General features: G+C 37.5%; 1 protein-coding gene across 1 annotated transcript; it reads right to left on the bottom strand.

Annotated features, from left to right (window-relative positions):
- Positions 1 to 973: 973 nt before the first annotated feature.
- On the bottom strand, positions 974 to 25,094 carry LOC145764580 (forkhead box protein J3-like). Its single transcript, XM_082576209.1, has 14 exons — positions 24,820 to 25,094; positions 24,260 to 24,367; positions 18,584 to 18,707; positions 17,397 to 17,471; positions 14,568 to 14,657; positions 10,274 to 10,360; positions 10,080 to 10,166; positions 9,691 to 9,808; positions 8,975 to 9,113; positions 8,173 to 8,366; positions 6,574 to 6,675; positions 6,013 to 6,183; positions 3,829 to 3,889; positions 974 to 3,443 (listed from the first exon to the last, which is right to left on the bottom strand). The coding sequence occupies exons 1-14, from the start codon at positions 24,927 to 24,929 to the stop codon at positions 3,368 to 3,370; spliced, it is 1,542 nt and encodes a 513-aa protein (XP_082432335.1). The 5' UTR covers positions 24,930 to 25,094; the 3' UTR covers positions 974 to 3,367.
- Positions 25,095 to 25,525: the final 431 nt, after the last annotated feature.

Here is a 25,525-nt window from a genome sequence, read left to right as displayed (position 1 = left end):
TTCACAATCGGGGATGCGGACCCCCAACAAAGCGTTTTAGGGGGTCCGTGAAAATGCCCGAGTTTCCAGCTTAATTGATAAACTACGACTTTTAAAAATTTGTTGTGCTTTATTTGTGTATTTTTGGGATCCCTGCTCAGCAAATCACATCTCCATCGATTGCAAAACATCGCAAAGGACAAAACAGAATGGAGATCCTATCAACCTTGTTGAAAGACTGATCGAAGCCAGCGGCTGTCAAACGATTTGGCTACACTGGCGGCGGAGACAGTTACAATAATAATAATTACAGTGATTCTCATGCGTCGTTTGAAATCTTAAAGAACGTCGCACAAAGGTTCGGTTTCATAACTAAAAACAATGCTTAATTCCCGTTTGAAAATTTCATTTAGTATGTCTTTAAAAATCCATACGTTAGTCAGAGGCGTATTAGCAATCACAGTTTTGCCATGACTGTGACTACAACGAAATATTGATTTCAAATGAAAAAGAGAAAAAATTATTTGTAAAGGTCGCAAAAAACGCTATTAGTATTTAATAAAATTTATAAAAAATACTTTAAATCAGCATATCGATTTTTTATCCTGTGTTCCAATTCCAACATAATATAGCTCATTACATAATCTTATCAATCGTCATCTTCGAAACTTATGGAACACTTGTTTCCGTCAAAAGACGCAATATACTAAAATTTAAGATAAGATTTTTTAGGGGTCCACAACCGCTTCAAAAGCACTAAAAGGGAACCGCCAAGACAAAAAGGTTTAAACCATTGTTCTAGAAATTCCTGGGAACCTACCAGATTAACTTAGTCTTATGGTAATGGTCAGAGTTTGTGTGTGTGTCAAATTGATGAGATCAAGCATCCTGAGCACGGTTCTCATACAGCCCACGTATTGCCCTGCGATTGCAACTTTCAACCTCAACGTTCGTGCCAACAACTCTCACACAAAATGCAACAAATGTATTTAAACAGCAAAGATACTTTTATTTCAGTGTAAACAAGTAAAACAGTGAAACATTTCAAAACGATCGTCCGTAAAACTCGAGTAGCACAAACAACAGACAAATATAGGGCTGTGAAGTCGAAAAAAGTTAATCGTTTTTGTAGTTGGTCTTTAAAAAATCGCAGGGTCGGAAGACCGGTATATTTAGCCTGGTTCAGCAACTCTAGTAGAATATCAGATCCTCAAGATTCCGTCAAGACCATTGCTCTGATATAGGCTACTAATTTTATAGGTCCTATCAATGAATTGTATGTTTGTCTAAACATCCACAAGGTAAAAGTTTTATGCCTATCCCATTCAAACCATAGATTTTGAGTTCAGGATTAACCTGCTGGTGTGAACATTTGGTTTTTAAAAGCAGAAAGATTATTTTGTACCCATCACTTAGTAGCGTATAAAGTACAAGTGAGTGTGCCTGCTCTTGCAGATGCACGAAATGACAAGCTAAGAACAAGCGAACCAACTAAAATCAATTGTGAAATATTTTACGGTCATCAGTCAATATAAAAGAATAAAATTACGGAAAAAAATTCGTCAAAAACAATTGTCTCCCTTCCGAACGGAGATATTGCAATCAACCGAACTTCCGCATGAACTTTTTAAAACTGCAAAACCCAGCTCGGCTTCAATCCATCTTCACGATGGAAGTGAAGATGAAAAAATAGAAATATTTTTACAACAATTATGGAATGACGATAAGCAAAAAAAGAAAAGCTAAAGAAGCTCTTGGTGCAGTGATGTCTGCTTTGAATCAATGTAGAAAGTGGGAAAACGTAGCCTACTAACAAGTCGCCATGGCGATTTCTCACGACGTCTCTAGAAATTGACAACATCATGAATTGTTGTCACACGTTAAGGCACACGGCTGTAAATATATAACGTTAGAATGTTATTTTGACATCTAAACTCACTCAACAGATACAATTTGAAAAAAATCCAGCCTTATGGGGACTTTCATGAGAAAATAAAAACAGTTCGAAAAGAAACAAATAAATTTGCACAGCCCCAAGGGATCAATATCAGGTTTGAAATTGCCCTCAGAGTAGTTTCAGATATGGGGCTGGGAAATAGTTCGTCTATAAGTTTCGATACGGTATTTCAAAAACTTGATAAAAAGATAAGTTAATGAAATGTGAAGAAATCAACAAAAACAAAGCAAATCCGCATCATAGCCTTATTCTTGTATGAAAATTATGGTGTGAATGAAGCAACTTATCCAGTGTTGCCACAATACCGAACGGTTTATTGAAACAATAATATCATTATTAAAGCTTAAAAACAAAAATAATATACAATCTCAGACAGCAAAATCTATCATTTGCAGACGCTGAATCAATGTAAAAACGATGAATTTTGCTGTCAGGGTTGTTTAATTTATCAAGCAAATAGACATCTTTGCGACCGGGACACGATTGAAGAATTGATAACGAGACAATTACGAATTAAAAGAATATGAGTTGAAGTTGTAAAAATACAAATAACAACACCGTCCACTTGTCAAAATTTTGTGTGATGAAGATGAAAAAATAGATGCAATTTTGCTGGAGCATGTCGCTGGCAGTTGGCGAGATGAGATTGAGAAAATTGAAGGATTAAGTGCAAAAAAAAAATTGAAATGAAGTTCTTCTCCATTGACTATTGAAGATGATCGGGATATATTACTTATGACAACTTTATACAAGATTTAAAAATCAAATTCTCTTTTTACAAAACAATTGTGTTTCATAACGTATGAAAATGACAAACGAAAGAAATTGACATAATAATTTGCAACTAAAAGAACCAAAAAGAAATCACAACAAAATGAAGACAGATTGTCATACAAAATGTAAGTAAAACTAAACCCTTCACAGTAAAACCCCATGAAACAAGCACCACAAATGGTAAATTCCTAAAAACCTAGACTACACTCTATACATGAAGAGATGGTAAAAAAAGAAAGAAATCAGCATGCAACTAAGGGTCATTTGTACTTGCAAAAAAGAGCAAGGAAAACGTGATTGTTTAGATTACTTTTTTTTCAAATGTACAATGGACCCCTCGTTACAACATTAATAAAAATTTTGAACGAAAATAAACGTATTTTCAAAGAATCATACAAAATTTATAGATCATCACTGATACCCGCAAAGCAAATCATTTTTCTGTACATTGATTCAACGTCTACAGACCTTTAATTAATATTAAAAAAGGCTTGAGACACTGGTTGGTTATTTGAGCAAAAATTCCTTTAGCACCTTAAAAAATACCACAAGAAAAAATGAGCAATTATACGTCAAGCTAACGCTTTAACAACATATGGCGCTTTCTCTGCACCAATCTTGGAACATGTATGAGAGAACTGTGTGGGATGTCTCGTACTAACAGATGGAGTCCCAGTCAAAAGTGTCGACAATGTCTTCATTTGTCAACTGGCTAGATGAGGGTGGCTCGTACCTGAGGAAATGTGTTTTTGTAAGCACCGTTAGATTGACACGTGAAAATTAAGATAAAAAAAACGCAAAACAATCTTTGTGTCTGCCTGCATAAAGACAAACTAATGGCTAAGCAATGCAAGCATTTGGTCTTTCTAGGAATTGAACCAACATGCTTCAATCGACCAGTCAACGGAAAGCTCATGCGGTTAAAACTATTTTCCATTTTGAGAAATTGCTCAACCAGTAATAATAAAAAGTTAAAACTGCTTATGTGAAAACTTAGCAAAGGCTCGCAAGAAAAAAAATCCAATTAATTCAAAGCTAAAAAATAACAGGAGTCGTGCCGCTAAACCAAGGCGAAACATCACGCACTACACTCATTCTGCTGCCTCAAATATACCAACCTTGGTGGGGGCATGGGGTTCCCTTGGTGAACACAGGCTGTTGAAGTACTGGCGACTTGACCTGAAGATGCAAAGGATTAAAACGTTGTTGACAAACAAACGATTGTTATTTTTCCGAAATTTACAACTGTGATTGCTGGTTTCACTTTTCCTTTATCATTGTTTCGAAATTTACGTGCTCAAGACAAGCATAGATGCCATTTATGAATCAACAACTACTGTCATGCTGCACAAAATAACCTGCTTGCCACAAACGTTCGCTCTCATTAACATTCATTGAATTGTCTTAAGTAGAGGACGCTACTGTACTTTGCAAAACATACAGTTTCATGAACCTAGACAGCAAATCAGTCATTTTTTACATTGGTTCAAAGTCTGCAGACGTTGAAGCAATGTAACAAAACGACTGATTAGCTGTCTGACACAATGACACTGGAGACAGTTGCGTATTGCGGACAAAGAGTTCAAGATTTGACCAATTCGAATTTAGAATATCGAATCCTGGTCGAGTGATTTATACTCGGAAAGGTAATGAAGCAAAACCAGAACAGAATCAATTAACTGTTCAATACAACAAAATTTGCATAATTAAAGCACGAATTTATTGCAGTGTACCAAGACTTTTAAACAACCACTTATTATCAACAATGATCGTAATTTGGTGGCAGTTAGCTCTGAATTGGAAAATGGTTTCTGTGAAAAACATAGGCAACCACGGTACATCATTCTAACGGTACACGGTACTTACAGTAATTCCAGAAATTAGAGCAAAGTGTTGACAACTTTCATGTAAGTTACAAAAGTAATAATCATGTTTTATTTTGCGCTTATTGTGACAACATGCAGTACACTGCGATCACAGATACGATACAACAGACAATAGGAAGCAGTGAAGGGACACATTAGTCTTCGAGTCAGATGCTCCCTTTATTTTGACATGCCATTAAGCAACTTTGCAGAGACGCAGCCGCGCGCTCTGGATTGGTGTCGAACCGACATCCTACGTCCAGACTAGCAAAAGTTTGATCTTTGATGACGTGTAAAACATCGTGACGTCACTTTTTTCGTCTTAACACAATAACACATCAATTTCTTCGACAATTTCGTGCGAAAAAATTTCAGCATGAGGTATACTGCATTCAATTCAAATCGAATCCACACGAATTGGGCGCCCCAAATCGCATGTCCCTGCTGGTTCTAGTGGAGGTAGTATGCCACAATTATGTATGTGCTCAGTTGCAACGTGCACCCGCGCACTTGAACTTATTTCGCAACAACGAAATTTTCGTGTCGGTGGAATCCCACAAGGAACTAAAAGTGATGACCGACGTACATAAAAATAACCAAAACGTGGTTGACACGCGACTTTACGTGTTGACAAAAACGTCACATAACATTGAACGAACGCAAATCCAACCCGTAACAGGGAAATTTCACTTCATGTTGGGAGTGAGATGTTCAAAAACCGCTCATGAAAATTTTCAAAGGGAAATTTAGCGTTGGCGAAGCAAATTATAAATTATGCATGTCATAGACTAAGTTTAACAACTTTTTAATAAATATTTGAATAAAGATGTTCAAGGTTCAGTCAAATGTCATCGCTATGTTTACTGAAGCAACACGAATTGATATCGAATTGACAATAAGATAGCTCGACTAAATAGTTGTGTCATGAGAGCATACAAAGCACTGAGGTTGTCAACGTGGTGTTATACTTGGTCAAAAGTTTCGGTGTTTATAAGTGTTTCTAACCGTACACGAGGCAGTGGCTATTCAAGAAACAACGTGCATCACAATGACAACAAAAAGTGTGAAAACATAAATGAATAACACACACGAACACTAATTAACCCGGCAATTTCAAACCATTTCCAAAATAATTAACCCAATTAATTGCGACCATTTTCCAAATAATTGACACAGCAATTTCGAACCATTTCCGAAACATACAAACACAAATTACGTACAACATGAATGACGAACTAACCATGAAACACTGGATACGTGGAACGGTTGTTTTGTTGTGGGGTATTAGGAAAACTGATTATATGGCATTTCTCTACAAACGGACCCAGACCCATAGTAACGCCACTTTTAACTATTGGTTCTACAATTTAAAAGACAATATTAAAATCATCGGTTATCGACTATTAGGAAAAGTAGGAGTTGCCAAGATCCACTTACCATGAGAGTGATGATGCATCTGTTGGGTCCCAGTGGCCAAGTTGTTGGATGTAGGTGGGATGAAGCCGGTCTGCCTGAAGAAACTGTTCAAGCTCCCGCAAAGATCCACGATCGACTGTTGGTCTAACTCCCAGTTCTTCTGGTCCGCTTGCTGCATATTTTCAATTAAATCTGAAGAAATAACGACATTCTGTAATTAGTCGCAATTGTCATATCAAACTTATGTCACTACTGTTTAGAAAACGCGGAAAAGGCAAGTTCAGGGGGGAAGCAGCAAAGTCGGCTTAATATATAAGGGCGCTTTAGGAAGGTCGATGTAAACAGAGGGTGTAAAGGCGATTGCGGCACGAAAAGGTGGATTCAGCCACCCTCCGTAACGGGGACGTCACCGGATTAAAACTGGACTACTACTACAATTCGTAGTCACAAAAAACTACCGATGGACATTCAGGCTGGGTCAGATGCAAGTTCACAGAAAATGAGCGCAATGTTGCAGTCAATCAGTCACACTCTATGAAAATATTTCTGAAATGCGAGGGTGGTTAGCACAAGGCAACTGACCTTGATAAGGAGCAAAATCAATGTCGGACCAGTTGTAGCTTTGAGCCAGCCGACAACTCTGTCTTAGCGCCTCCATGTTATTGCACCAGTCGAAGTTAAGACCTGTGAGGCATCAAGAATGAGTCAGAAACATCACATAATTAGACAAAAGTATAATAGCCCATGAAATCTAGATGATGTGTACGCTCTTGTGCTGTTTCTTAGTCAAGGCTATCAAGATACAAGGTTTCTATATGCCCTTAATTCATAATTCAACATCGTTAATGATAAGCTCTGAAGAGATGAACTGGCGTTGTGAGCGAAACGTCAGCGATGAAACCAACTTGTCTTTTTTCTTGTCATTTCTAGCAATGTTGATCATCAAAGCGTAACCATTCACCCTTACGTAATACGTAGTTCAATCAAAGTTTGCGTAGTCTCCACATTCCACAAAGTAGAGGGGGGTTTGCTCAATCACAAACGGGTGACAAAATACGCTACTACCAATACAAAGTAATCTCGGCGTTCAATCGTGTGGTTTGACAGAGCAGGCATTAGTAATAGAACAAACTCCGGCTCCAGTTCCGGCCAAACTCAGGCCATTTTTTCAACTCTGGCTCCGGGCCGGGAGGTTGATAGTGGCTCCGGCCCAGAGCTGGAAGTGTGTGTGCCAATTGTGTGTATGGCTGTGGTCAAGTTCATGACCTTGGATGAATGTAATTTTATGTTTCATTGTGGTATATTGTAGAAATGCAAGAATACACAATGACATATGTTGGCTGGAACATCGGTCTTATAGGTACATGCAAGATTGAAAATGGGTTCAAGGAAGTCAATAAAATTTTTCAATATCTTAAAAAACAATACCACATCAGGTGGATAAAAAGCACTGTCAAATTTGAAATCTACCTAAATGTTTACTCTTAAACGAGCTCCTTTGAAGGACCGTCAACATTGCCATAAAGCAATTTATCTTTAAGAGTGCCTAGTTATCGCTTCCCTGCTTGATAGGAGTAGTGTACCAAAAACCAGGGCCATTGAGAGGATAATTTGGGCCCAGTATCAATGAAACTCTCAGGCGCTAAGTTCAGACACTTGAAAGAAAAACGCACCATATCCAACAAATACGAGGTGGTTTCTTCAAGTTCCCAGGCCCCTTGGAATAGCTCCGAAAATACCCTCTGGACCGCCCTGTCAACGCTACTGCCAACCCAACAATCGTTTGGTTAAAATATTGATTATATGAGGTGGATATTAAGAAAGGCCGGAAGCTCCGGCCGGAGTTGACATTCTCTGGCAGGAACATCCTGCTTCCGGCCAAAATCTTGCCGCCGGTGCGCAACTTTTGAAAAGGAACCATAAAAAAATCCCCTCTGAGCAACAAAGGAAAACGTATATTCTAGCTCAGTTTAGTCATTCATTCCCCATCGGCTGGCTTGGCGCATTGGGTTAGGGTGGTGGTAGTAATTAGTAATTACATTGACGTGGGTTTGATTCCCACCACAGCTGTTGCTCTTTTTTCTTCTGTAATTACCAAACCAAGTTGAAAGGGGATTTTATAATGGTACCTTTTCAAAAGTTGCCGCCGGTGCATCACTAGCAGACATTTGCATCACTCACCAGAAGCGCTAGCTGACGCTTTGTTGATTTGATTCAACGTGGAGTTGTGACCGAGGTGCTGCCGGTGGGGCTGGCGAAGGGGGCCGTTGGTGGCCCTGTCGGATAAATGAAGGTAGTTTGCTCTGCTCTGCAAGTTGGGAATCGCTTTGTGGGCCATTGTATTGTAGTTGTTGAAGGAAGCACTCGATGTAGAGCTGGAAAGAGTAATACAAATGAAATTTCTTGTAAAATATGTAATTTCTTAGTTAATGTGAATGCCCTTGCGCCAGCAATTTCACCAAATCCGCACTGATAAAATTAAAAGTGGACGAGATGAACTAACTTTAATGAAAATAATAAAATATCTTCAGTTTTATTGTGCTAACACGGTCATTCACTGTAAGTTACCAATGGTACCCTCGGTAAAGCATCACGACTCCCTGAAAATGATAGGCAATAAACCAAGATGCCGACTAAAAGCAACATTGGTTAGACATGCTTAGCAAAGGCCTGAAAACAGTGAAATCACAATTATGTCCAGATTTAGCCCGTGACTGAGTCAAATGGTAGAAGAAATTTAAACTTGCTGGGTGCGCAACCTACGCGGGGCAAACAAAGAAAATGTTTTCAATTGGAAAACCAATTAAACATATTGTGAAAGTGAAGTTTTAAAAACGAAAGCGCAAAATAGATAAGAAATACTGTACTCTTTTTGTCATCAAAAGTAAAAACTATAACGAACAAATGTTTCAAGTTCGGCTCTGTGTAAAGACATATGAATACTTCAGAAAAAAAACTCGACTTTACTGTTACGTTCACTTGCTTTTGAAAACTTCGCATTGACACTCCAGAAGAGGAGCATCCTCCCACATCACTTCCTGTGTGGGACCTGGAGAAGGCACAGGAAGAGCTTCCTCTGGACTCATCCATGATACTCCTGCTATCCTGTGAGCCATTGACGTCTGCGCATTGAACAACGAAATTTGAAATCTCTTTCAAGTATATTAGAATTAAAAGATTTTTAATTCCGTTCTCTGCTAGACCAAATGCGCTGATGTATTATTAAGAAGTAGACTCCCAGCAAACAAAATCCGCCCTTTTTAAAGTAAATTGACGTCGACAAGCGTTAGGTCAATGTAAAAAAGACGAATTTTGTTGGATGGAAACCAGCGACGATTATACACTGAATTTATAAAAAAAATATTGCGAAAAAATCCTCCATCACTCGATAAAAATGAAGTAAACTGAGTTAAAAATACCTGAAGTATAAAAAGAAACTCCCTGACAGTAAGACATAACCTGAGCTAGAAGTGGCCCCTCCGACATGGGGGATGCCTGGATGGTAGTAATGGTATCGCTGAGACAAAACCAATTATCGTTTTGCATTAATTGCGCATATTTACGAAACCAAAATTTGCGAGCCAAGACGATCCACTACGGGCTTTCTCATAACTATAATAAAACATTTACTACTGCATTAACTTAAGTATTGAATCCAGTGATAGATATTCAGCAGTATTCCTGTGCATCGCCACTTACGTTCTCCCAAAGTTGGTTGGAAAACACTTTTGTAAATGCTACGAAACGATGCACCCAAGTCCTCCAAACCTAAACCTTCGAGACTTCCAGAAAAGCTATTATTTTCTGTGCTTGATCCCTGAAAGGAAGCATGACAGTGTGCCAAGACAATGATATATAATTTAAAAACGAAGCACAAAGAAGGTGATTAGCAGCTACTACACTTTCAATTACCTTAATATTTAAGTTAAGATGTTGCTGTCAAATCATATCTGATGTCGTCTACCTTTTTCAATGCATTGCCATGCTAATACATCGCACGTTATCAACTTGTACATTAATCACGGCCTAAAACATACAAACTGCGAGGGTTAAGTAAAGTAACACAAGCCGACGCCGCATCAACTCACATGGTCATGGGATAAACTTGAAACGTGTGATTGGTTAAGAGGGGTCGATGAATGGCATGGCAAAGGCACCCCTTGGTGTGGAGAACCCTGCAATTAATACACTTTTTAAAATCACAATTCACATCTTAACGATAAGGTGTAAATGACGACATTGCTACAATTTAAAATTGGTCTATCGCTTTAGTGATTTTTACCATTGCAGAATAATCTGGCATTCCCTGCATTAGCCTGGCAGCTCGTCTCATGGGTGACCCGTCGTAAGAATTTTCATCAAAAGACATCTGAAAATTGAAAACAAACAAAAGAATTATCTGACCGCAGCAAAGAGGACAACACAAGGTCTCACAAACTTAAAAAAAGACCATGAATCGGAAGGGCATAGCAGCTAAACTACTCAGCATACTACTTGATAATCCAAATGCTGTGACCGTGCCAATTTTGCACCACATGAACTTATCATCATAATTCGTTCGTCCCTTCTTCAGTAGATGAGACCTGGAGTTTATCCCCGCTAACAGCGGTCCGCCAGATTTTTAGCCCTTCTGCTATGCTTCCCTGAACATTGTTAATGTTGATTCTGTCCATGTTTCTTGCACTGATGTCGTCTCTCACTAACTCTAGCCATATTTGATGAGAGACGACATCAGTGCACCACAGACACGTCGATTTAAAACTGTGTCAAGATCACAGCAGCTTAAGAAAGTATATATAGTTTGTACTGAAAATGTACAGGTCGTATGGTCAAATAGGCAAAAATTGTCATCTTCGGGTATACAATAAATCAAACTGCTTGAATGATAGAACAAGAGCAAACATATCTCACAAACAACAACAATTGGGCTCAAGGAGTACGCAGCAGAACAATGCCTGAGCCACGTCAACGCTGTGACATCACGAGAACATCCAATGCGTTGTTCGCAGCTTAACACAACTACGCTACAAAGAATCAGCATGAGGCCAGCCTGTGAACAGGTAAATGTTTGTGTGGATGACAAGGGCAATTAGAAAACGCAGCAACAAAATTTGAAAGAAATTGAATTTAACTAATCAATCGAAACCTTTTATGGCTTTTGTAATACTGCAAACCAAGCTAGGTTTGTTTAAATTTTCACTTTCTACGCCTTGTGGAAACCTAGCTTGTGGGCTGGCCGGCTGGGCAGCAGACAACAAACACATGCTTGGATTGGAAACCAATCACGTTCAACATCAATGGCAATTCTGTTAGATATAATTCCCACAAAAAATGCGCAGAGACAAAACAATAATCACAGTTGCTGTAAAAAAAAATACACCAGATTACACTGCTTGGTGGTAAAACATGTGCCCTAGTCTTATTTCTTTTAACAAAGATAAGCGCCTATCGAACTTCTAAAGTACTAACCTAAGCCATTCATTGGAATTACATTGTATATATAGCACAATGCTTTTCAGACCAATCCCATTACGAACATAAGAAAAAACTCATGGTGAAGACAAATAATCACAAGGTGTATGTCTATATGACATAGAAAAATTTTGATGTACCGGTAGCTTATGCCCTATATAATAACGATAGTATTTAAAATACAGAGCTTGAATATTATCCGTGAAGGTAAAAGTATGTTAGGCTTAAGCTGATCAAGAAAAACAAAAATAATTCACAAATTGAAAATAAACTATTTGTAACAATGTATATTAACCTACAACCTAATAAGTAATCATGGTCTTTTGCGCATTCTCCGAAAAGCAAAAATACAATGTCACATGCAATAAACAAAAGCATAGTGCCGAAAACCGGCAACAAAAAGCGGATGCAGAGAGAGTAGTGCATGCTTTTTATAAAGTTCGAGTAAAAATTTTAATGAACAATATTTTAGGAGCAGTGAACTGTTTCTTGCAACCACAGTACTGCTTTGGCAACCTGAGTAAATCAGACCATTGATGAAAAACTCGGCTTTCCAAGAACTGGTTTTCCTGACGTAAACACCAACTTAAAAAAACATACTTTGATGTCGACATGACGTCATGAATTCACATTATGATGCAATAAAGACAGCGGTGACGCAAATCGCAGATAGTCACTTGCGCAAACTATGTACTTTTAAACTCAGCCACACCGATACAACGACCAACCTGAGAAATGTTTGCCCAGCCAACGAACAAATATCTTATCCGATTTTACGTAGCTGGATGTTCAAGCGATGTAAAAAGATGAGCTTTTGTTAGCTCAGTAAACTTAAAATGTGGCATGCATAGTTCTGTTATTTCAAGGTAAAGCCAATCATACCACTGAAATTCAATGTTATCCAATGCAAAGGTAGTGCAAGCTTGTGGAAGTACTGCCAGGGCTTTTCTCACATTGTCAAGAGATATAAAACTATCACAAACGTCAGAAAGTAGTGCCTGAATCAACAAAGCAGCAGAACAGGTGTAAGGGAAATCAAACATGCAAACCACTCAGCATGACAGCCTTTTTGTAGCATTGCATCCTCCGATGGCCACTTTTTCAAACGTTTATATTTACTATTCTCGCAACAGACGAAATAAAAGTCTTCTCTCTCTCTCTGAAGCAGTTGAATCAAAACACAGGTATTATTGCGCTGGTAATAGACGCTGCCTGTAAAATGAAATCTTCAACTGAAATATCATTTTAAATTGGGTATAAAAATGATCTCCGAAAGTAAAATGTAAAAAAAATTACTGAAAGCGCATGTTATTCTTTTTCATAAAAAAAATCTTGTCAAGAGTTTTATGAAATGCTGCATTATGTGGTTTTCATCTGCAAAGGGAGCGCAAACGATTATCCCAAATGGTCATTTTAAATAACCACACAGGATGCAAATGTGATTCATATATTATCTTCGATTTTTATATTTATGTTAAAAATATTCACTCAACTCATCTTACAAATATTTCTGAAGACAACTAGTTTTATTCTAAGAGTAAGCCAATTGCACAGGTGCAAGCAATGGTAGACAGTTTCCAGTCTTTTACTCTTCTTTCGGTGCAAATCCATGATACAACCAAATCTTGTAGTTACACTTTACAGTGATGACAAGGCACGACTAGTCTACTGAGAGAGAGACCCAACGCAATTGAGTTGAAATTATGAGATGAAATGATACAGCAGATTTGGCGACACGAGTTCAACGTTGACGAAGTAAATACAAGAAATAGAAAACGAGAAGCACTTCCATGAAGGCATTGCCGATGTGTGCTCAGCAAACACTTGGAAATTACGTGATGAACGCAAACAACGCTTTAACTGGTTGAACAAATACAAAGAATCGATCTTGTAAGCATGCCACTGTCACTTCTACAGGCCAAGGGAATCTCGCATCACTAAGAATGAAACCCACTAAGCAAGCTGAATGTTAATTCCTGCCTATTTTCAATGGTACTTAACAAATCTAAAGCGACTAATTCAATCTTGTACCTTTAACTTCACTGAAACACCAGCAAAAGCCACTTCAAAGCAGTTAAACAAAACACAGTTCTAGTGCCAATCAGAAATTGATTGCGAAGTGGTGGTAGTCTCACTTCGCCACAATGCTTCACAGATTTAAAGTTAGTCATATTTTTTGCAGCAATGTGTTGTATGAAATGATGGTTTCAAGAAGCTACCTTTTAGTTGTTGTTCAATAAAGTGATGACACAGACAGAAAAATCTAACAGTTTATATTGATTCAACGTCTGCAGATGTTGAATCAACGTATAAATGACGGATTTTACTGTCTGAGAAGCTACACAGAAACACAATCATTATATTGAAAAAAATAACAATTTTCTAAATTGGTTATACGCTAAAAACTAGAGTTTAATAAGTGATATTAATATGTTAAAGCTTCGGTAGAGAGTTTGTCTTGTTGAACCATAAGCATACGAAGCCGAGTAACGTGATCAAGTTTAACATCTTCAAGTTTATTACATATATATAGAAACACAAAACTACACAACAAATTAAGTATCGAACGTTTTCGACATCACAAGATGTCCTCTTCAGGAATAATATACATATAACTTAACTACATCTGAATAAAAATACAATGGTTAACTAAATCTATAAACAGGAAAAGACAAAAACTGCACAGTACTTCTGACTAGCTCAAACTCAACGATAGGCTCTACGAGAATCAAAGGTAACTGTTTAACACCTTTTGATGCAGTTACCTTTAATTCTCGTAGAGCCTATCGTTGAGTTTGAGCTAGTCAGAAGTACTGTGCAGTTTTTGTCTTTTCCTGTTTATAGATTTAGTTAACCATTGTATTTTTATTCAGATGTAGTTAATAAGTTGTATGTATATTATTCCTGAAGAGGACATCTTGTGATGTCGAAAACGTTCGATACTTAATTTGTTGTGTAGTTTTGTGTTTCTATATGTAATAAACTTGTTACTTGAAGATGTTAAACTTGATCACGTTACTCGGCTTCGTATGCCTATGGTTCAATATGTTAAAACAAAACAAAGTGTACAACAGAAATATACTCGAAGTGCTAAAACGTTTTACCCCAAGTTCATCAGATCTTCTTTTTCTTTTCAGCCCTCGAGTTGGAATTGGGTCATCAGGTGGGCTTATGTCGATGGCCCAATATGAACCCTAAAAATATGCCAAAAGAAATCTTGAGTGGTAACTGAGGTCCAGAGGGAAAAACAAAGTTAGTAAAAATCTAAATATAGTCAAGGCTTCACAGCGTATTTCAACTATGTAACTACAGTACTGCATGTATAGCAAGAAACTCGTTTAGATACCGGTAGCGCTTGAGAATAAAGAGTCTCTAAACTTCGTACAACTTCAGTTTTTTTTCTTCATCCTGGCAAGGTATAGCCCTCAAATGAGTTAAAAAGGCTTTAAAATGTGATAGATATTTTAATGCACTTCGTATTCCTGATTTTTTAATGATGGTACAGCAGTGCTTCAACCATTTTTTTTCAGCAAACCAAATGATTTCGCTTATTGTTTTTGTAAGCTTAAAAGTTAGTTATCATTTCTAGAACTAAAAACAAAAAATGTAAAGTGGAAGCACATGGCCTGCGACCACTTCATCTTAAGCTTAGCTATGCAATTTTTCCAAATTAACTTTACAGAAAATGTATAAATACAACTGCCTTAAATCTCGAAACAGCAAGATACAAATTTTCTAACCGTAATCTAGATCAGTGCTCTTCAACCTTTTTTGGTTTGGTGAACCCTTAAATTTGTTGTGACGAACTCATGCACCCTGTTTACTTAAAAGGTAAACTGAGGTAAAAGCGATATAAAAAAAATCATTATTTAATGACTGTTTTGTTGTTGCACATTGTTAACTAACAACTCAAACCGAGGTATGATATCTTTTTCAATTGCTCCCCTCATCTTGGCGGTTGCATTCACTCCCAACGGTTTACAGAATAAGTAATGCTCTGTAATTGTTTTATGTGAAATATCAGCAAATCTACAAAAACACAATGAGTTGAGCTTCTGAAGATATATCAGTTGTTTCGTCTAACTGGATGGCAAACGAAGGCGTTTCCTTCAACTTTTGTATCAACTGATCCTCCAAGTCTGTTGATATACTTTGACATCGGCGATAAACTGTGGTATCATACAGAGAAATTTTTGAAACTCTATCAACTGCTTCTTTATCACCATGAATCAAATCTGCTGCTACTGACATGGTAATACTACTGATTCTAGCTCTGTATAAGGACGTTTGCTTTTAAGAACAACATGAGCCATCTTGAACGAAGCTAACACAATGTCTTTACTCTGTTTGCCTATCATTTGCAATTCAAAGGATCTTTGTTGCTTACGAATTGATGATAACTGTGACTCAAAAAACTCCTTGGACTTGTACTGGTGTTCAGGATGTTGTTTTTGAAGATGCAGCTCGAGTTTGGAAGGAACAAGATTGCAGTTGGCATACTTGACTGCACAAAACAGACAACTAGCCGATGGATACTGATTGTGTTTATCATCTGTTGAAAGATGGAAACCGTACTTCACATAATCCTCATTCCATCTTCTTCGTTTTGGCGTGGACACTGTTTGACTTTTGCGTTTCACATTTCTCCCGCCTTTGCAAGCAATAGACGTCAGAGGAGTTTCAGTTTCCGTTGCACATAGCTTTGGCTATCTTCATGCCTTGCACTGCCTTCGTTTTGCTGAAAGACACTACCCTCGCTCGTTGATACAGAAGTTGAAGTTTTCGTAAAATATTTGAATAGAGACATCACAGACAAAATAGTTAACTAAATAATAATATTATACCTAAAAAACAAAAATCAAATTAGACATCAACATTTAAAAAAATACAGAGGATTGTAGTAGCATTGCGGTCTATAAATACACAGTCAATATAGTCCTTCAGTTGCTGCAAAATGACTTGAAACCTACATCTTTTTTCTAATATCCTGAAAGTTAAATATTAATGGTTCATTTTTGCTCTCAGAAAGTTTTTGTAAAAAGTATATGTTTAGTGTGACAAGTTTGTGATGCACCCGTGTATACCTTTTTGTACTGGTGCACCCCATGCATATTTTGGTGCACCCTAGGGTGCACCGTGCACACCGGTTGAAGAGCACTGATCTAGATCAAAATCTAACCAGAATTGCCATGTAATCCAATATTTTGGACAAACGATAAAATGTTTTCTTTATTGTCCATCACTTGACTAATGTCGCAGGAAATTAAACATTGGCATATAACGGTCGAACATAGCCAACACAAAATGTATATAACTGATCAAAAAAAGAAAAACAAATAAAAACCAACAAATCATTCAATAAAAGCTAATTTACCAACACTATTTCGTAGTTCACAAAAACAAAAAACTGTATGTCCCAATGACCTGCTAGCCGTCGGACAACACAGTGGATTAAATTGCGCCAATTTATCGTTTGTTTGTTTTTTTGTCGGAATTTTAGGCCACCTGGCAACTTAATTCTAATAATAAAATTTTGTGAACTATATTGCGTCATGGTCTTTCGCGTCGATGTTTTTGCAAAAACCATGCATACAACTGCAGTCGGCGACCCAGCCAAATCAAACGACACCCACTTTTGGGTTGAGAAGCATTGTGATACAGGATGCGGGAAGAAGACAATGAAAACGGTTGCATGAGCTAGATAGATGTATCTCCGATACACCAAACAATTAACAAGATGAAAGAAGTATTATATAAAAGTGGCATTTAAAATTAAAACTACCTTATAAAACACCACGATACTTTCTGTCAACAGAATACTATATCAGCACTCAGCAGATTTCGAAATAATAATATCCTATTTAGTTTTTCAATGAACAAAGCAAAATGTCAAACGTCGAGGCAAACAAGTAAAAGTTAAAAATATTCCTTACTTTGCCAGGATCGTCTTTGGATCTTGGCACCTTCATGAAGCATTTGTTTAAAGACAGATTATGTCTGATAGAATTCTGTCGAAAAAAATTTATTTAGTTTCTTAAACAGTCTCGAGTTGCTGCAAAATATATACCCAACAAGCCAAAGTTGTTGTTTTTATATTGTTTGAATATTGACGTTGAAAGGAAATTAAAACAGCAGCTTTTGTTAGCTGTAGAAATAGTATTAGTATATGCTAGTATATGCTCAAACGAATAAACGAATGACTGTTATCCAACTTACATGTACAGTTTGTACACCGATATGCAACGCAGAATTAAATCAGAAGTCCACATTAGTAAAAATGAAACAATAGTGATGACTTTATGACGCGGTTCGAATGGCTTCAACCCGACTGACGCGAGTCTTGAATAATTCTTGTGACTGATATTAAAGTCGCGCCATTACACATTGTAATTGGATTTTTGTTTTTACTGGTCATAAAGTACGTAATTTCGCCCTGTATTGTTCATGAAGTAGCGGGGCACGGGATTTACTGCTTGAAGCTAAAAGATGCTATCCATCCATAGAGGTAAGAAATGAAAACTTTATTATTGAGACATGTAAATAACTTCAGTTTTATGACTTTGTTGCATGACTGGTGCAATCTATTGATACGTAAGTTGTACAATGACTACAAAACAGATTAAAAAATCATATTTATAAAGCTGATTGATTAATTTGGTAAAAGTTAAAGATTAAATTTTGCTGTCGAGCATCGTAAGCGATAACTCTAAGAAGTACAGAGCAGACGCAAACATATATATATTAGACTTAAAAATAAGTAATTCGAGCAAAAGTCATTACGCATTCGCACCACTCAGGCATGGTGGCGTATGGACGCACCATTAAAGGCGCCATTCGAACCACATCGTAAAAGACAAGTTCTGCAATAGCATTGTTTAAACAAGTCCATCACGAGGATCAAATTACACAACTTACCATAATGTCGCATCAGTTTTAGTGATATATATACCACGAATAACACATCTGCCATAACAGCGGTTGTGCTGGTTGGCAGGTCAAAAATAAAGATAATAGCTTTGCTCAGCCAAATATCAAGATTAAAAAGTACTGCAATACACAAGCTTTTTGGTAAAACGACAATATTTGTTTAAAAGTCTACAATCATTGAAGATGACCCTACCTTCCAGCCACTGCCAGCATCTTTATAATATGAAAAGTTATCGCAAATCCACGTGTAAATTTCACTCAGAGTCATTTTCTTCTTGGCAGAAGAATTTATGGCCAGAGTAATCAAGTTCGCATAACTGAAATTAAAGGATTAAAATACTGAAAAACGTTGCTGTTCTGAAAAACTGAAGTAACTTTTAATTTTAACATGGCATTGCAAGACATATAGTCATATAATAATACTAACAAGAAGCCAGTGATTAATGACAAAGAATAAACTTTGAATAAATAAGAAAAACTTTCTATTTTACTAAACTAAACACGATGATGATTATTTTTGAGCCATTGTCATGTAAAGCCCTGTAGTGTGGTTTGCATGTAGTATGTAGTCATGTCATGTCATGTAGTAGCCTATGGTTTGCACAAAATAACAAAACCGGCCTAACTCAACACTTTTTTTCTAGATTTATGGTCTATCTCGTTCTAGACAAAATAAATTTTGTCTATGTCAACGATTTTGGGGCGACTCTAAATGTCATTGTGTAATGTTTACATCTCAAGTACTAATAAATTTGTGGCAACTTTTCACAGATTGTCTACTACTTTTCACAGAGTGTGTGAAACTCCTCTCGGGGTCTGCTACTATTCGGTGAGTCCGATTCGGTGAGAGCCTTTTTGGTGAGAGCCTTTTTCGGAGAGTTCCCTATTCGGTAATTATTTGAATTTTTTTTTGAAAATTATCGGGTACCGTTGGCTAATTATCATTGCCGCTTTTACATCGTTTCAACGTCGCTAAACGTTGAAATAAGACCCTAACCCCTACCCCTAAAACGGCAATGATAATTAGGCTACGGTACCCAATAATTTTTAAAAAAAATTCAAAAAATCACCGAATAGAAAACTCTCCGAAAAAGGCTCACACCGAATAGGGAACTCACCAAATCGGACTCACCGAAACGGGCCATTCCGGTCTACACATATACGTCCAAGGTTTTAAATTGTAAGTGTAAATTTTCTTATTTCAAAAAGCCGGTTTACGTTTGTGGAACATGTACAGCCACTGCAAACTATGCTTTTCAAGAATGTCAGGAAAATCTTTCGCTAGAATGGTTAACTTTGCAAGAACGGTATGACCTTGTTACAAAGCATATTTAAGTGAAAAAATAAAAAAACAATAAAGTTTATTGAAGAGTTCACGCAACATTGCCAAGACTTGGGAATTATAGCCTAATCATCAACAGCTCTGATAAAAGCATGGAGTAGGCTACTGTGTTATGAAACTAAAAAGAAAAGTATATATATAGTTGGTAGAAATAAAAATTGTGCCTTGAAATCTTGATTGATTGCCTTCTTGATTGATTGCCATCTTGATTGCCTTTACTGGAAGGCAAACGCATGGGATTGCAATTTCACTCATTTTCAACCTTCTGTTTTGTTTGAGCGGCCAATTGTATCTTTTGGCCATTGATGGAGTCTCTTGAGCATGTTTTACCCAAACAGAAAAGAGATAATCCACTTATTAACTAAAAACTTTAACTTCATTTCCAGTTTCCCACCTTTGCAACACCACGCATGTTAAGCCAGAGACTTCAATTCCCACAGCACAACCTGGGACTACCAGTACCACCACTCAAATGCAGACGGCATGGCGCTTGAATCATGGGCATCAGTCATAGGGTCCAGTTGCAGTTCAACCCAAAATGAAGAAGACAGCAGATAGCTTTTGTCAGGAAGATAGAAAACAACAACCAATCCGGATCTGGCGTTTGCCAACCTAGAAGAACCTTTACCAGACCGTAGCATCCTCAGCGCCTTTCCTACAGTCTCAACATAGACCATCATCCCTTCTGAAAATCCATTCAACCCAATAATACAATTAATACATGCCTTAGGAGTGAAGCACTGAAGCTCGATCGGCAATTGACCTATAAAGTAAACACCACGCTGAAGCCCTTCATGCTAAGCTATCAGCATGCAACAACTTGCTCGACTGGAACATCTTGGGGTGCTAGGCTGCTACTAGTACATCCACGCTCTGCCGTACAAGTGCTCTTGCACTTGTTTACAGCACCGCTGAATATGTTTTCCCTGCTTGGTGCCGCAGCGTACACACTAGCAAAATTGGCACTGCCCTCAAACCCCCATCAGAACAGTCACCGGTTGCCTGCTCCCAACTTCCACTGACTTTCTCCGAGTATTGTCAGGCATTGTCCCAGCTAGACTGCATAGGGAAAATCATGTACATAAGCTAGTTTTACTTAAGCAATGTCAAGGGATGACCTTGACCGGTACACGACAACTGGGCGAGACAAAGTGGGCGATACCAACTTAGGCGAGACCAGGTGGGCGACGAGACAAGTGGGCGACGAGTCAAGTGGGCGACGAGGCAAGTGGGCGACGGACCAAGTGGGCGACGAGCCAAGTGGGCGACAGCCAAAGTGGGCGACGGAATCGAAAGTTTAGCCGTTCGGAAAAAATGTGACTTTTAATTTTTACTTTAAAATACAATGGTTGATTTGTAGAAGGGAAGCCATGAGAGTTCTCACGCTGAGTTTCACGAAGCATTAGAAGCAACATTTTCATTATTTTTTGTGTAATAGCGCTTTGCATTGTGACATCATCTTGACACATTATTTTGCAATTTGCGGCGTCAGGGTTTATCGTGAAGCTTAAGAGAAACCTCTCCGGAAAGAAACAAACCAATGGCCAAAGAGTGGTTGAAGTCAGTTATGAACGTTCTCTAACCGTTATCAAAGCTTGTCAGTATAAAATATGACTTTTAATTTTTACTTTAAAATACAATGGTTGATTTGTGGAAGGGAGGCAATGAGAGTTCTCACGCTGAGTTTCACGAAGCATTGGAAGCAACATTTTCATTATTTTTTGTAGTCTAGCATAGTCTAGTAATAGCGCTTGCTGTTTGATGTTAATTTGCATTGTGACATCATCTTGACACATTATTTTGCAACACACAATCCAGTCTCTGAATATTATAAACACTTGCGGTAGGCCACTAGGTCAGCCAGTGGTGAGATCTTAACTACTAAGTAGCTGGTTTGGTAGGTACATGCATTAGACATTTGAATGTTTGTAGTGATTTTCAAGCGAAACAGAAGTTTTTGTTAGTTGTTCGAGTGTGTTATTGTTTAAAATACATGTAAAAACTTACATACGAATCATTAACTACGGAGATTAGCATAAATTTGATGCTCTAAAAATAATCCATTAAAATAAAAATTTTGACAGAATATCTAAAACTAAAGTCATATTTTTCAATTTTTAGGTCATAAACAAAATAGTAATGACTGTCAGTCACAATGTGTTCTGTAAACTGCTGATGCGGCTACGCAGCGTCTAGACTAGAGCATTCGGATTAAAGTTTTATTGGTACTTTCACATACAACATTGTAAATGTAAGTTAATGGCAAGTCTCTATGAGACATTGGATTTTCCGCGCACATACGATTTATAGCGTCAAGAACACTAATTGTGCGCTGTTTTTTTTTTTTTCGGTCATTGACCGATTTTTTAGAAAAATGTCTGAAAAAAATATAGCCTAGCCAATTCGGTCAAAATGTGCAAACAAATATATAGTCAATTCGGCCAAGTGTTGCAAGGTTGAGTTTCGCTGATGAACGTTGAAGAAACGTTTGTCTGTTCCAACTTTTCTCAGGTAAAACACGACAACGTTTCTCAGCGAAACTTAATGTTGTAGCGAGTCAGAAAGTGCAAATTTTGGTTTGTATCAGCTACTTGAAAGGAAATATTTTCATCAGAAACAATGACCGAAATAAATAAAAAATGACCGAATTTTTACAAGTCATTTCGGACAAATGACCGAAAAGTCTCAGCGAAAAAAAAACAAACAGATTGCGCGTGCTATGTTGGTGGCTGCAGCGTTTTTAATAGCATCGATGGTGACCGGAAGTTTTTGCAACATACTCCATCAATAATGATGTTTGAAATTCTTGATGATACGTTGGTCTGAAAGATGGACAGAAGAAGTTGTGTTTGCTGGAAATAAACACAACTTCTACTTGCTTAAGGTGAGCTTTGTCGATGTTGTTGTTACGATGGTTGTTCAAGAGCTTTTCCCGTGCCTTCCATATCCGTGAAATTTGCGCCTGTGCCACATCAAATTTTGCTGCAACAACTCTCTGCGGCGTTTTCCTTTCTAACTCTTTGATTACAATTAGGCTACTTTTACTACCACTCTTTGACCTTTCGTTTGTTTCTTTTCTGAGGGGTTTCTCTTAACCTTCACGATAAACCTTGACGCCGCAAATTGCAAAATAATGTGTCAAGATGATGTCACAATGCAAATTAACATCAAACAGCAAGCGCTATTACTAGACTATGCTAGACTACAAAAAATAATGAAAATGTTGCTTCCAATGCTTCGTGAAACTCAGCGTGAGAAGTCTCATTGCCTCCCTTCCACAAATCAACCATTGTATTTTAAAGTAAAAATTAAAAATCATATTTTATACTGACAAGCTTTGATTAACGGTTAGGGAACGTTCATAACTGACTTCAACCACTCTTTGGCCATTCGTTTGTCTCTTTTCTGAGAGGTTTCTCTTAAGCTTCACGATAAACCCTGACGCCGCAAATTGCAAAATAATGTGTCAAGATGATGTCACAATGCAAATTAACATCAAACAGCAAGCGCTATTAGTATTACTAGGCTACAAAAAATAATGAAAATGTTGCTTCCAATGCTTCGTGAAACTCAGCGTGAGAACTCTCATTGCCTCCCTTCCACAAATCAATCATTGTATTTTAAAGTAAAAATTAAAAGTCATATTTTTTTCGAACGGCTAAACTTTCGCTTCCGTCGCCCACTTTGGCCGTCGCCCACTTGGCCGTCACCCACTTGGTCCGTCGCCCACTTGGCTCGTCGCCCACTTGGCCGTCGCCCACTTGGTCCGTCACCCACTTGGCTCGTCGCCCACTTGACTCGTCACCCACCTGGTCCATCGTCCACTTGTCTCGTCGCCCACCTGGTCTCGCCCAAGTGGGTATCGCCCCAGTTGTCGTGTACCAACCTTGACCACCTCCTCAACCAGATGGTCCTAAAATCACACCTTCAAAGGCCCAAGCACTTCAAATCTCGACACCTTTTTTTCGCCTTGCTGCAGCTATCTGCAACTGGGGACCTGGGGTGGGTCGTTTCAATGACAATATGTTCCAATTGGGCTTCGCCGATTCACCATCTTGTGCTTGTGGCTCAGGTTTTTAGACTGCACACCACATTATGTCCTGTATACCGAGCCAAGGATAGAGATGTAAACCTAACAATGCTCGATGAACACAAATCCATTGATTGCGGTGCCTGGATATAACAATATGACTGAAGATGGCCGTAAACGCAAAAAGAACTAAAAACTGATCAGTTGTTGACCATTTTTCCAAACATGATGTTTCAAACATTTATTTTCCAAAATGAGATATAATCAAATACGATTTTATTCATTGTCGTAATGAATCAAGATGTTTGAGCAATGGTCTGTTTTTTTACAATACGATACGTGTTCTTTTTATGACTATATACATCTAAATCTCTTTTCAAACAGTTTAGCCCAGTGAAGATTAGCTAATATATAATTAAATTCCTCAACATTACGGTACTTTCACAACACAAGTTATGAATCATAACTTTCTTGAATTTCAGTGCTGATTGCTTTACCTGTATGGCGGCTTTCCATCTTTTTGACTTTCACTGGAATCATCTCCATTTGCCTTCCGATTATCTTTATCACCACGTGGGTCTGATGTCATCTCCCGAACATTCAATCTTAAACAAACAACAGATAATTGTTTCTTGGTCATGTCAGATGCAGGCAGTAAAATTAATTGTATGTAGCCAATCTGACTGCGTGCCAAATGTGATTTGATTCTGCTTAAGTCTAGCAAAATAAAGGGCAAATTATGTCCGGCCTCCTCAGCTTTCTTTAAGTCTACGGTACTTCTAAGTACTTAAAAACAACCGTTTTTCAAAAAAGTAAATCTTGAAAACAATTGCACAAACAGTACATTGCCACAGTTCAATTCACATAAATAATAGGTTAATGAAATTACAAAAAAATAGCCAGTTAAAAGTTGTGTTGCACTTTAGCTAAGTTACAGCATGCAATCTGCTTTATTCTTTATTGGAAAAGAAGCAAAGCTTGCCTTCTATTGTTTCCCTGCTTTGGGATTGAAAACATTTGTTACAAAAAAAAATTGAAAAACACGTTAAATTCATACTTTGTTAGCCAATCCATTGAAGTCAAACTTCTTTCTAAATCCTGTCTTTTCTTCTCTGTGTTTCTCATATTGTTGTTCATGTTATGGATCGTTGCGCTGCAGCCTGTCATTGAAGCTGAGATAACACTTACAACAAATCCTTCAAAGCTTGAAATGAAATTAGGTTTCTGCTGCTTCTTTTGATCCTTAAAACAGTGTCAATGTGAAAAATGACCTCATCCATGTACCATTTAAATGATTGGGAAATATTAGATATATATCGTATAATCTACAGTACTGTTAATGATCCTGTTGTATTAAACTACCATATCATTCAACCTGCAACACAAAATACATAGTCACATAATCAGTCATGAAAAAAATTTCTTTCTTACACAGACTTGCACCTTATTTTAACATAACCTATATGATTAATGAATAATGTATTCATTTTTGTGTATTGTTTTCAAATAATATCATTTTCAAATTAGCTTTAAACGTTTGAAAACTGTAAATATTTTATAGTGACTCCTGATAAACTCTCTGGTAGTTTTAGTTATATATCTATTTTATAAAATATCTCGATCATATGAAAGCAATGTCACAGTCTTAATGTCAGATGCAACCTATTTCGTCCCCTGAACACTTCGTCCTCCGATTTAGGCCCCTGAAATTCTAAGCCCAGACCTTAACCCGAAAATTGATTTATCAACTATTATTTCAAGAT

Source organism: Aplidium turbinatum, chromosome 2 (genome assembly GCF_918807975.1).
Source record: "Aplidium turbinatum chromosome 2, kaAplTurb1.1, whole genome shotgun sequence".
Lineage (NCBI taxonomy): Eukaryota > Metazoa > Chordata > Ascidiacea > Aplousobranchia > Polyclinidae > Aplidium > Aplidium turbinatum.
This window is presented reverse-complemented; position numbering and strand designations above follow the sequence as displayed.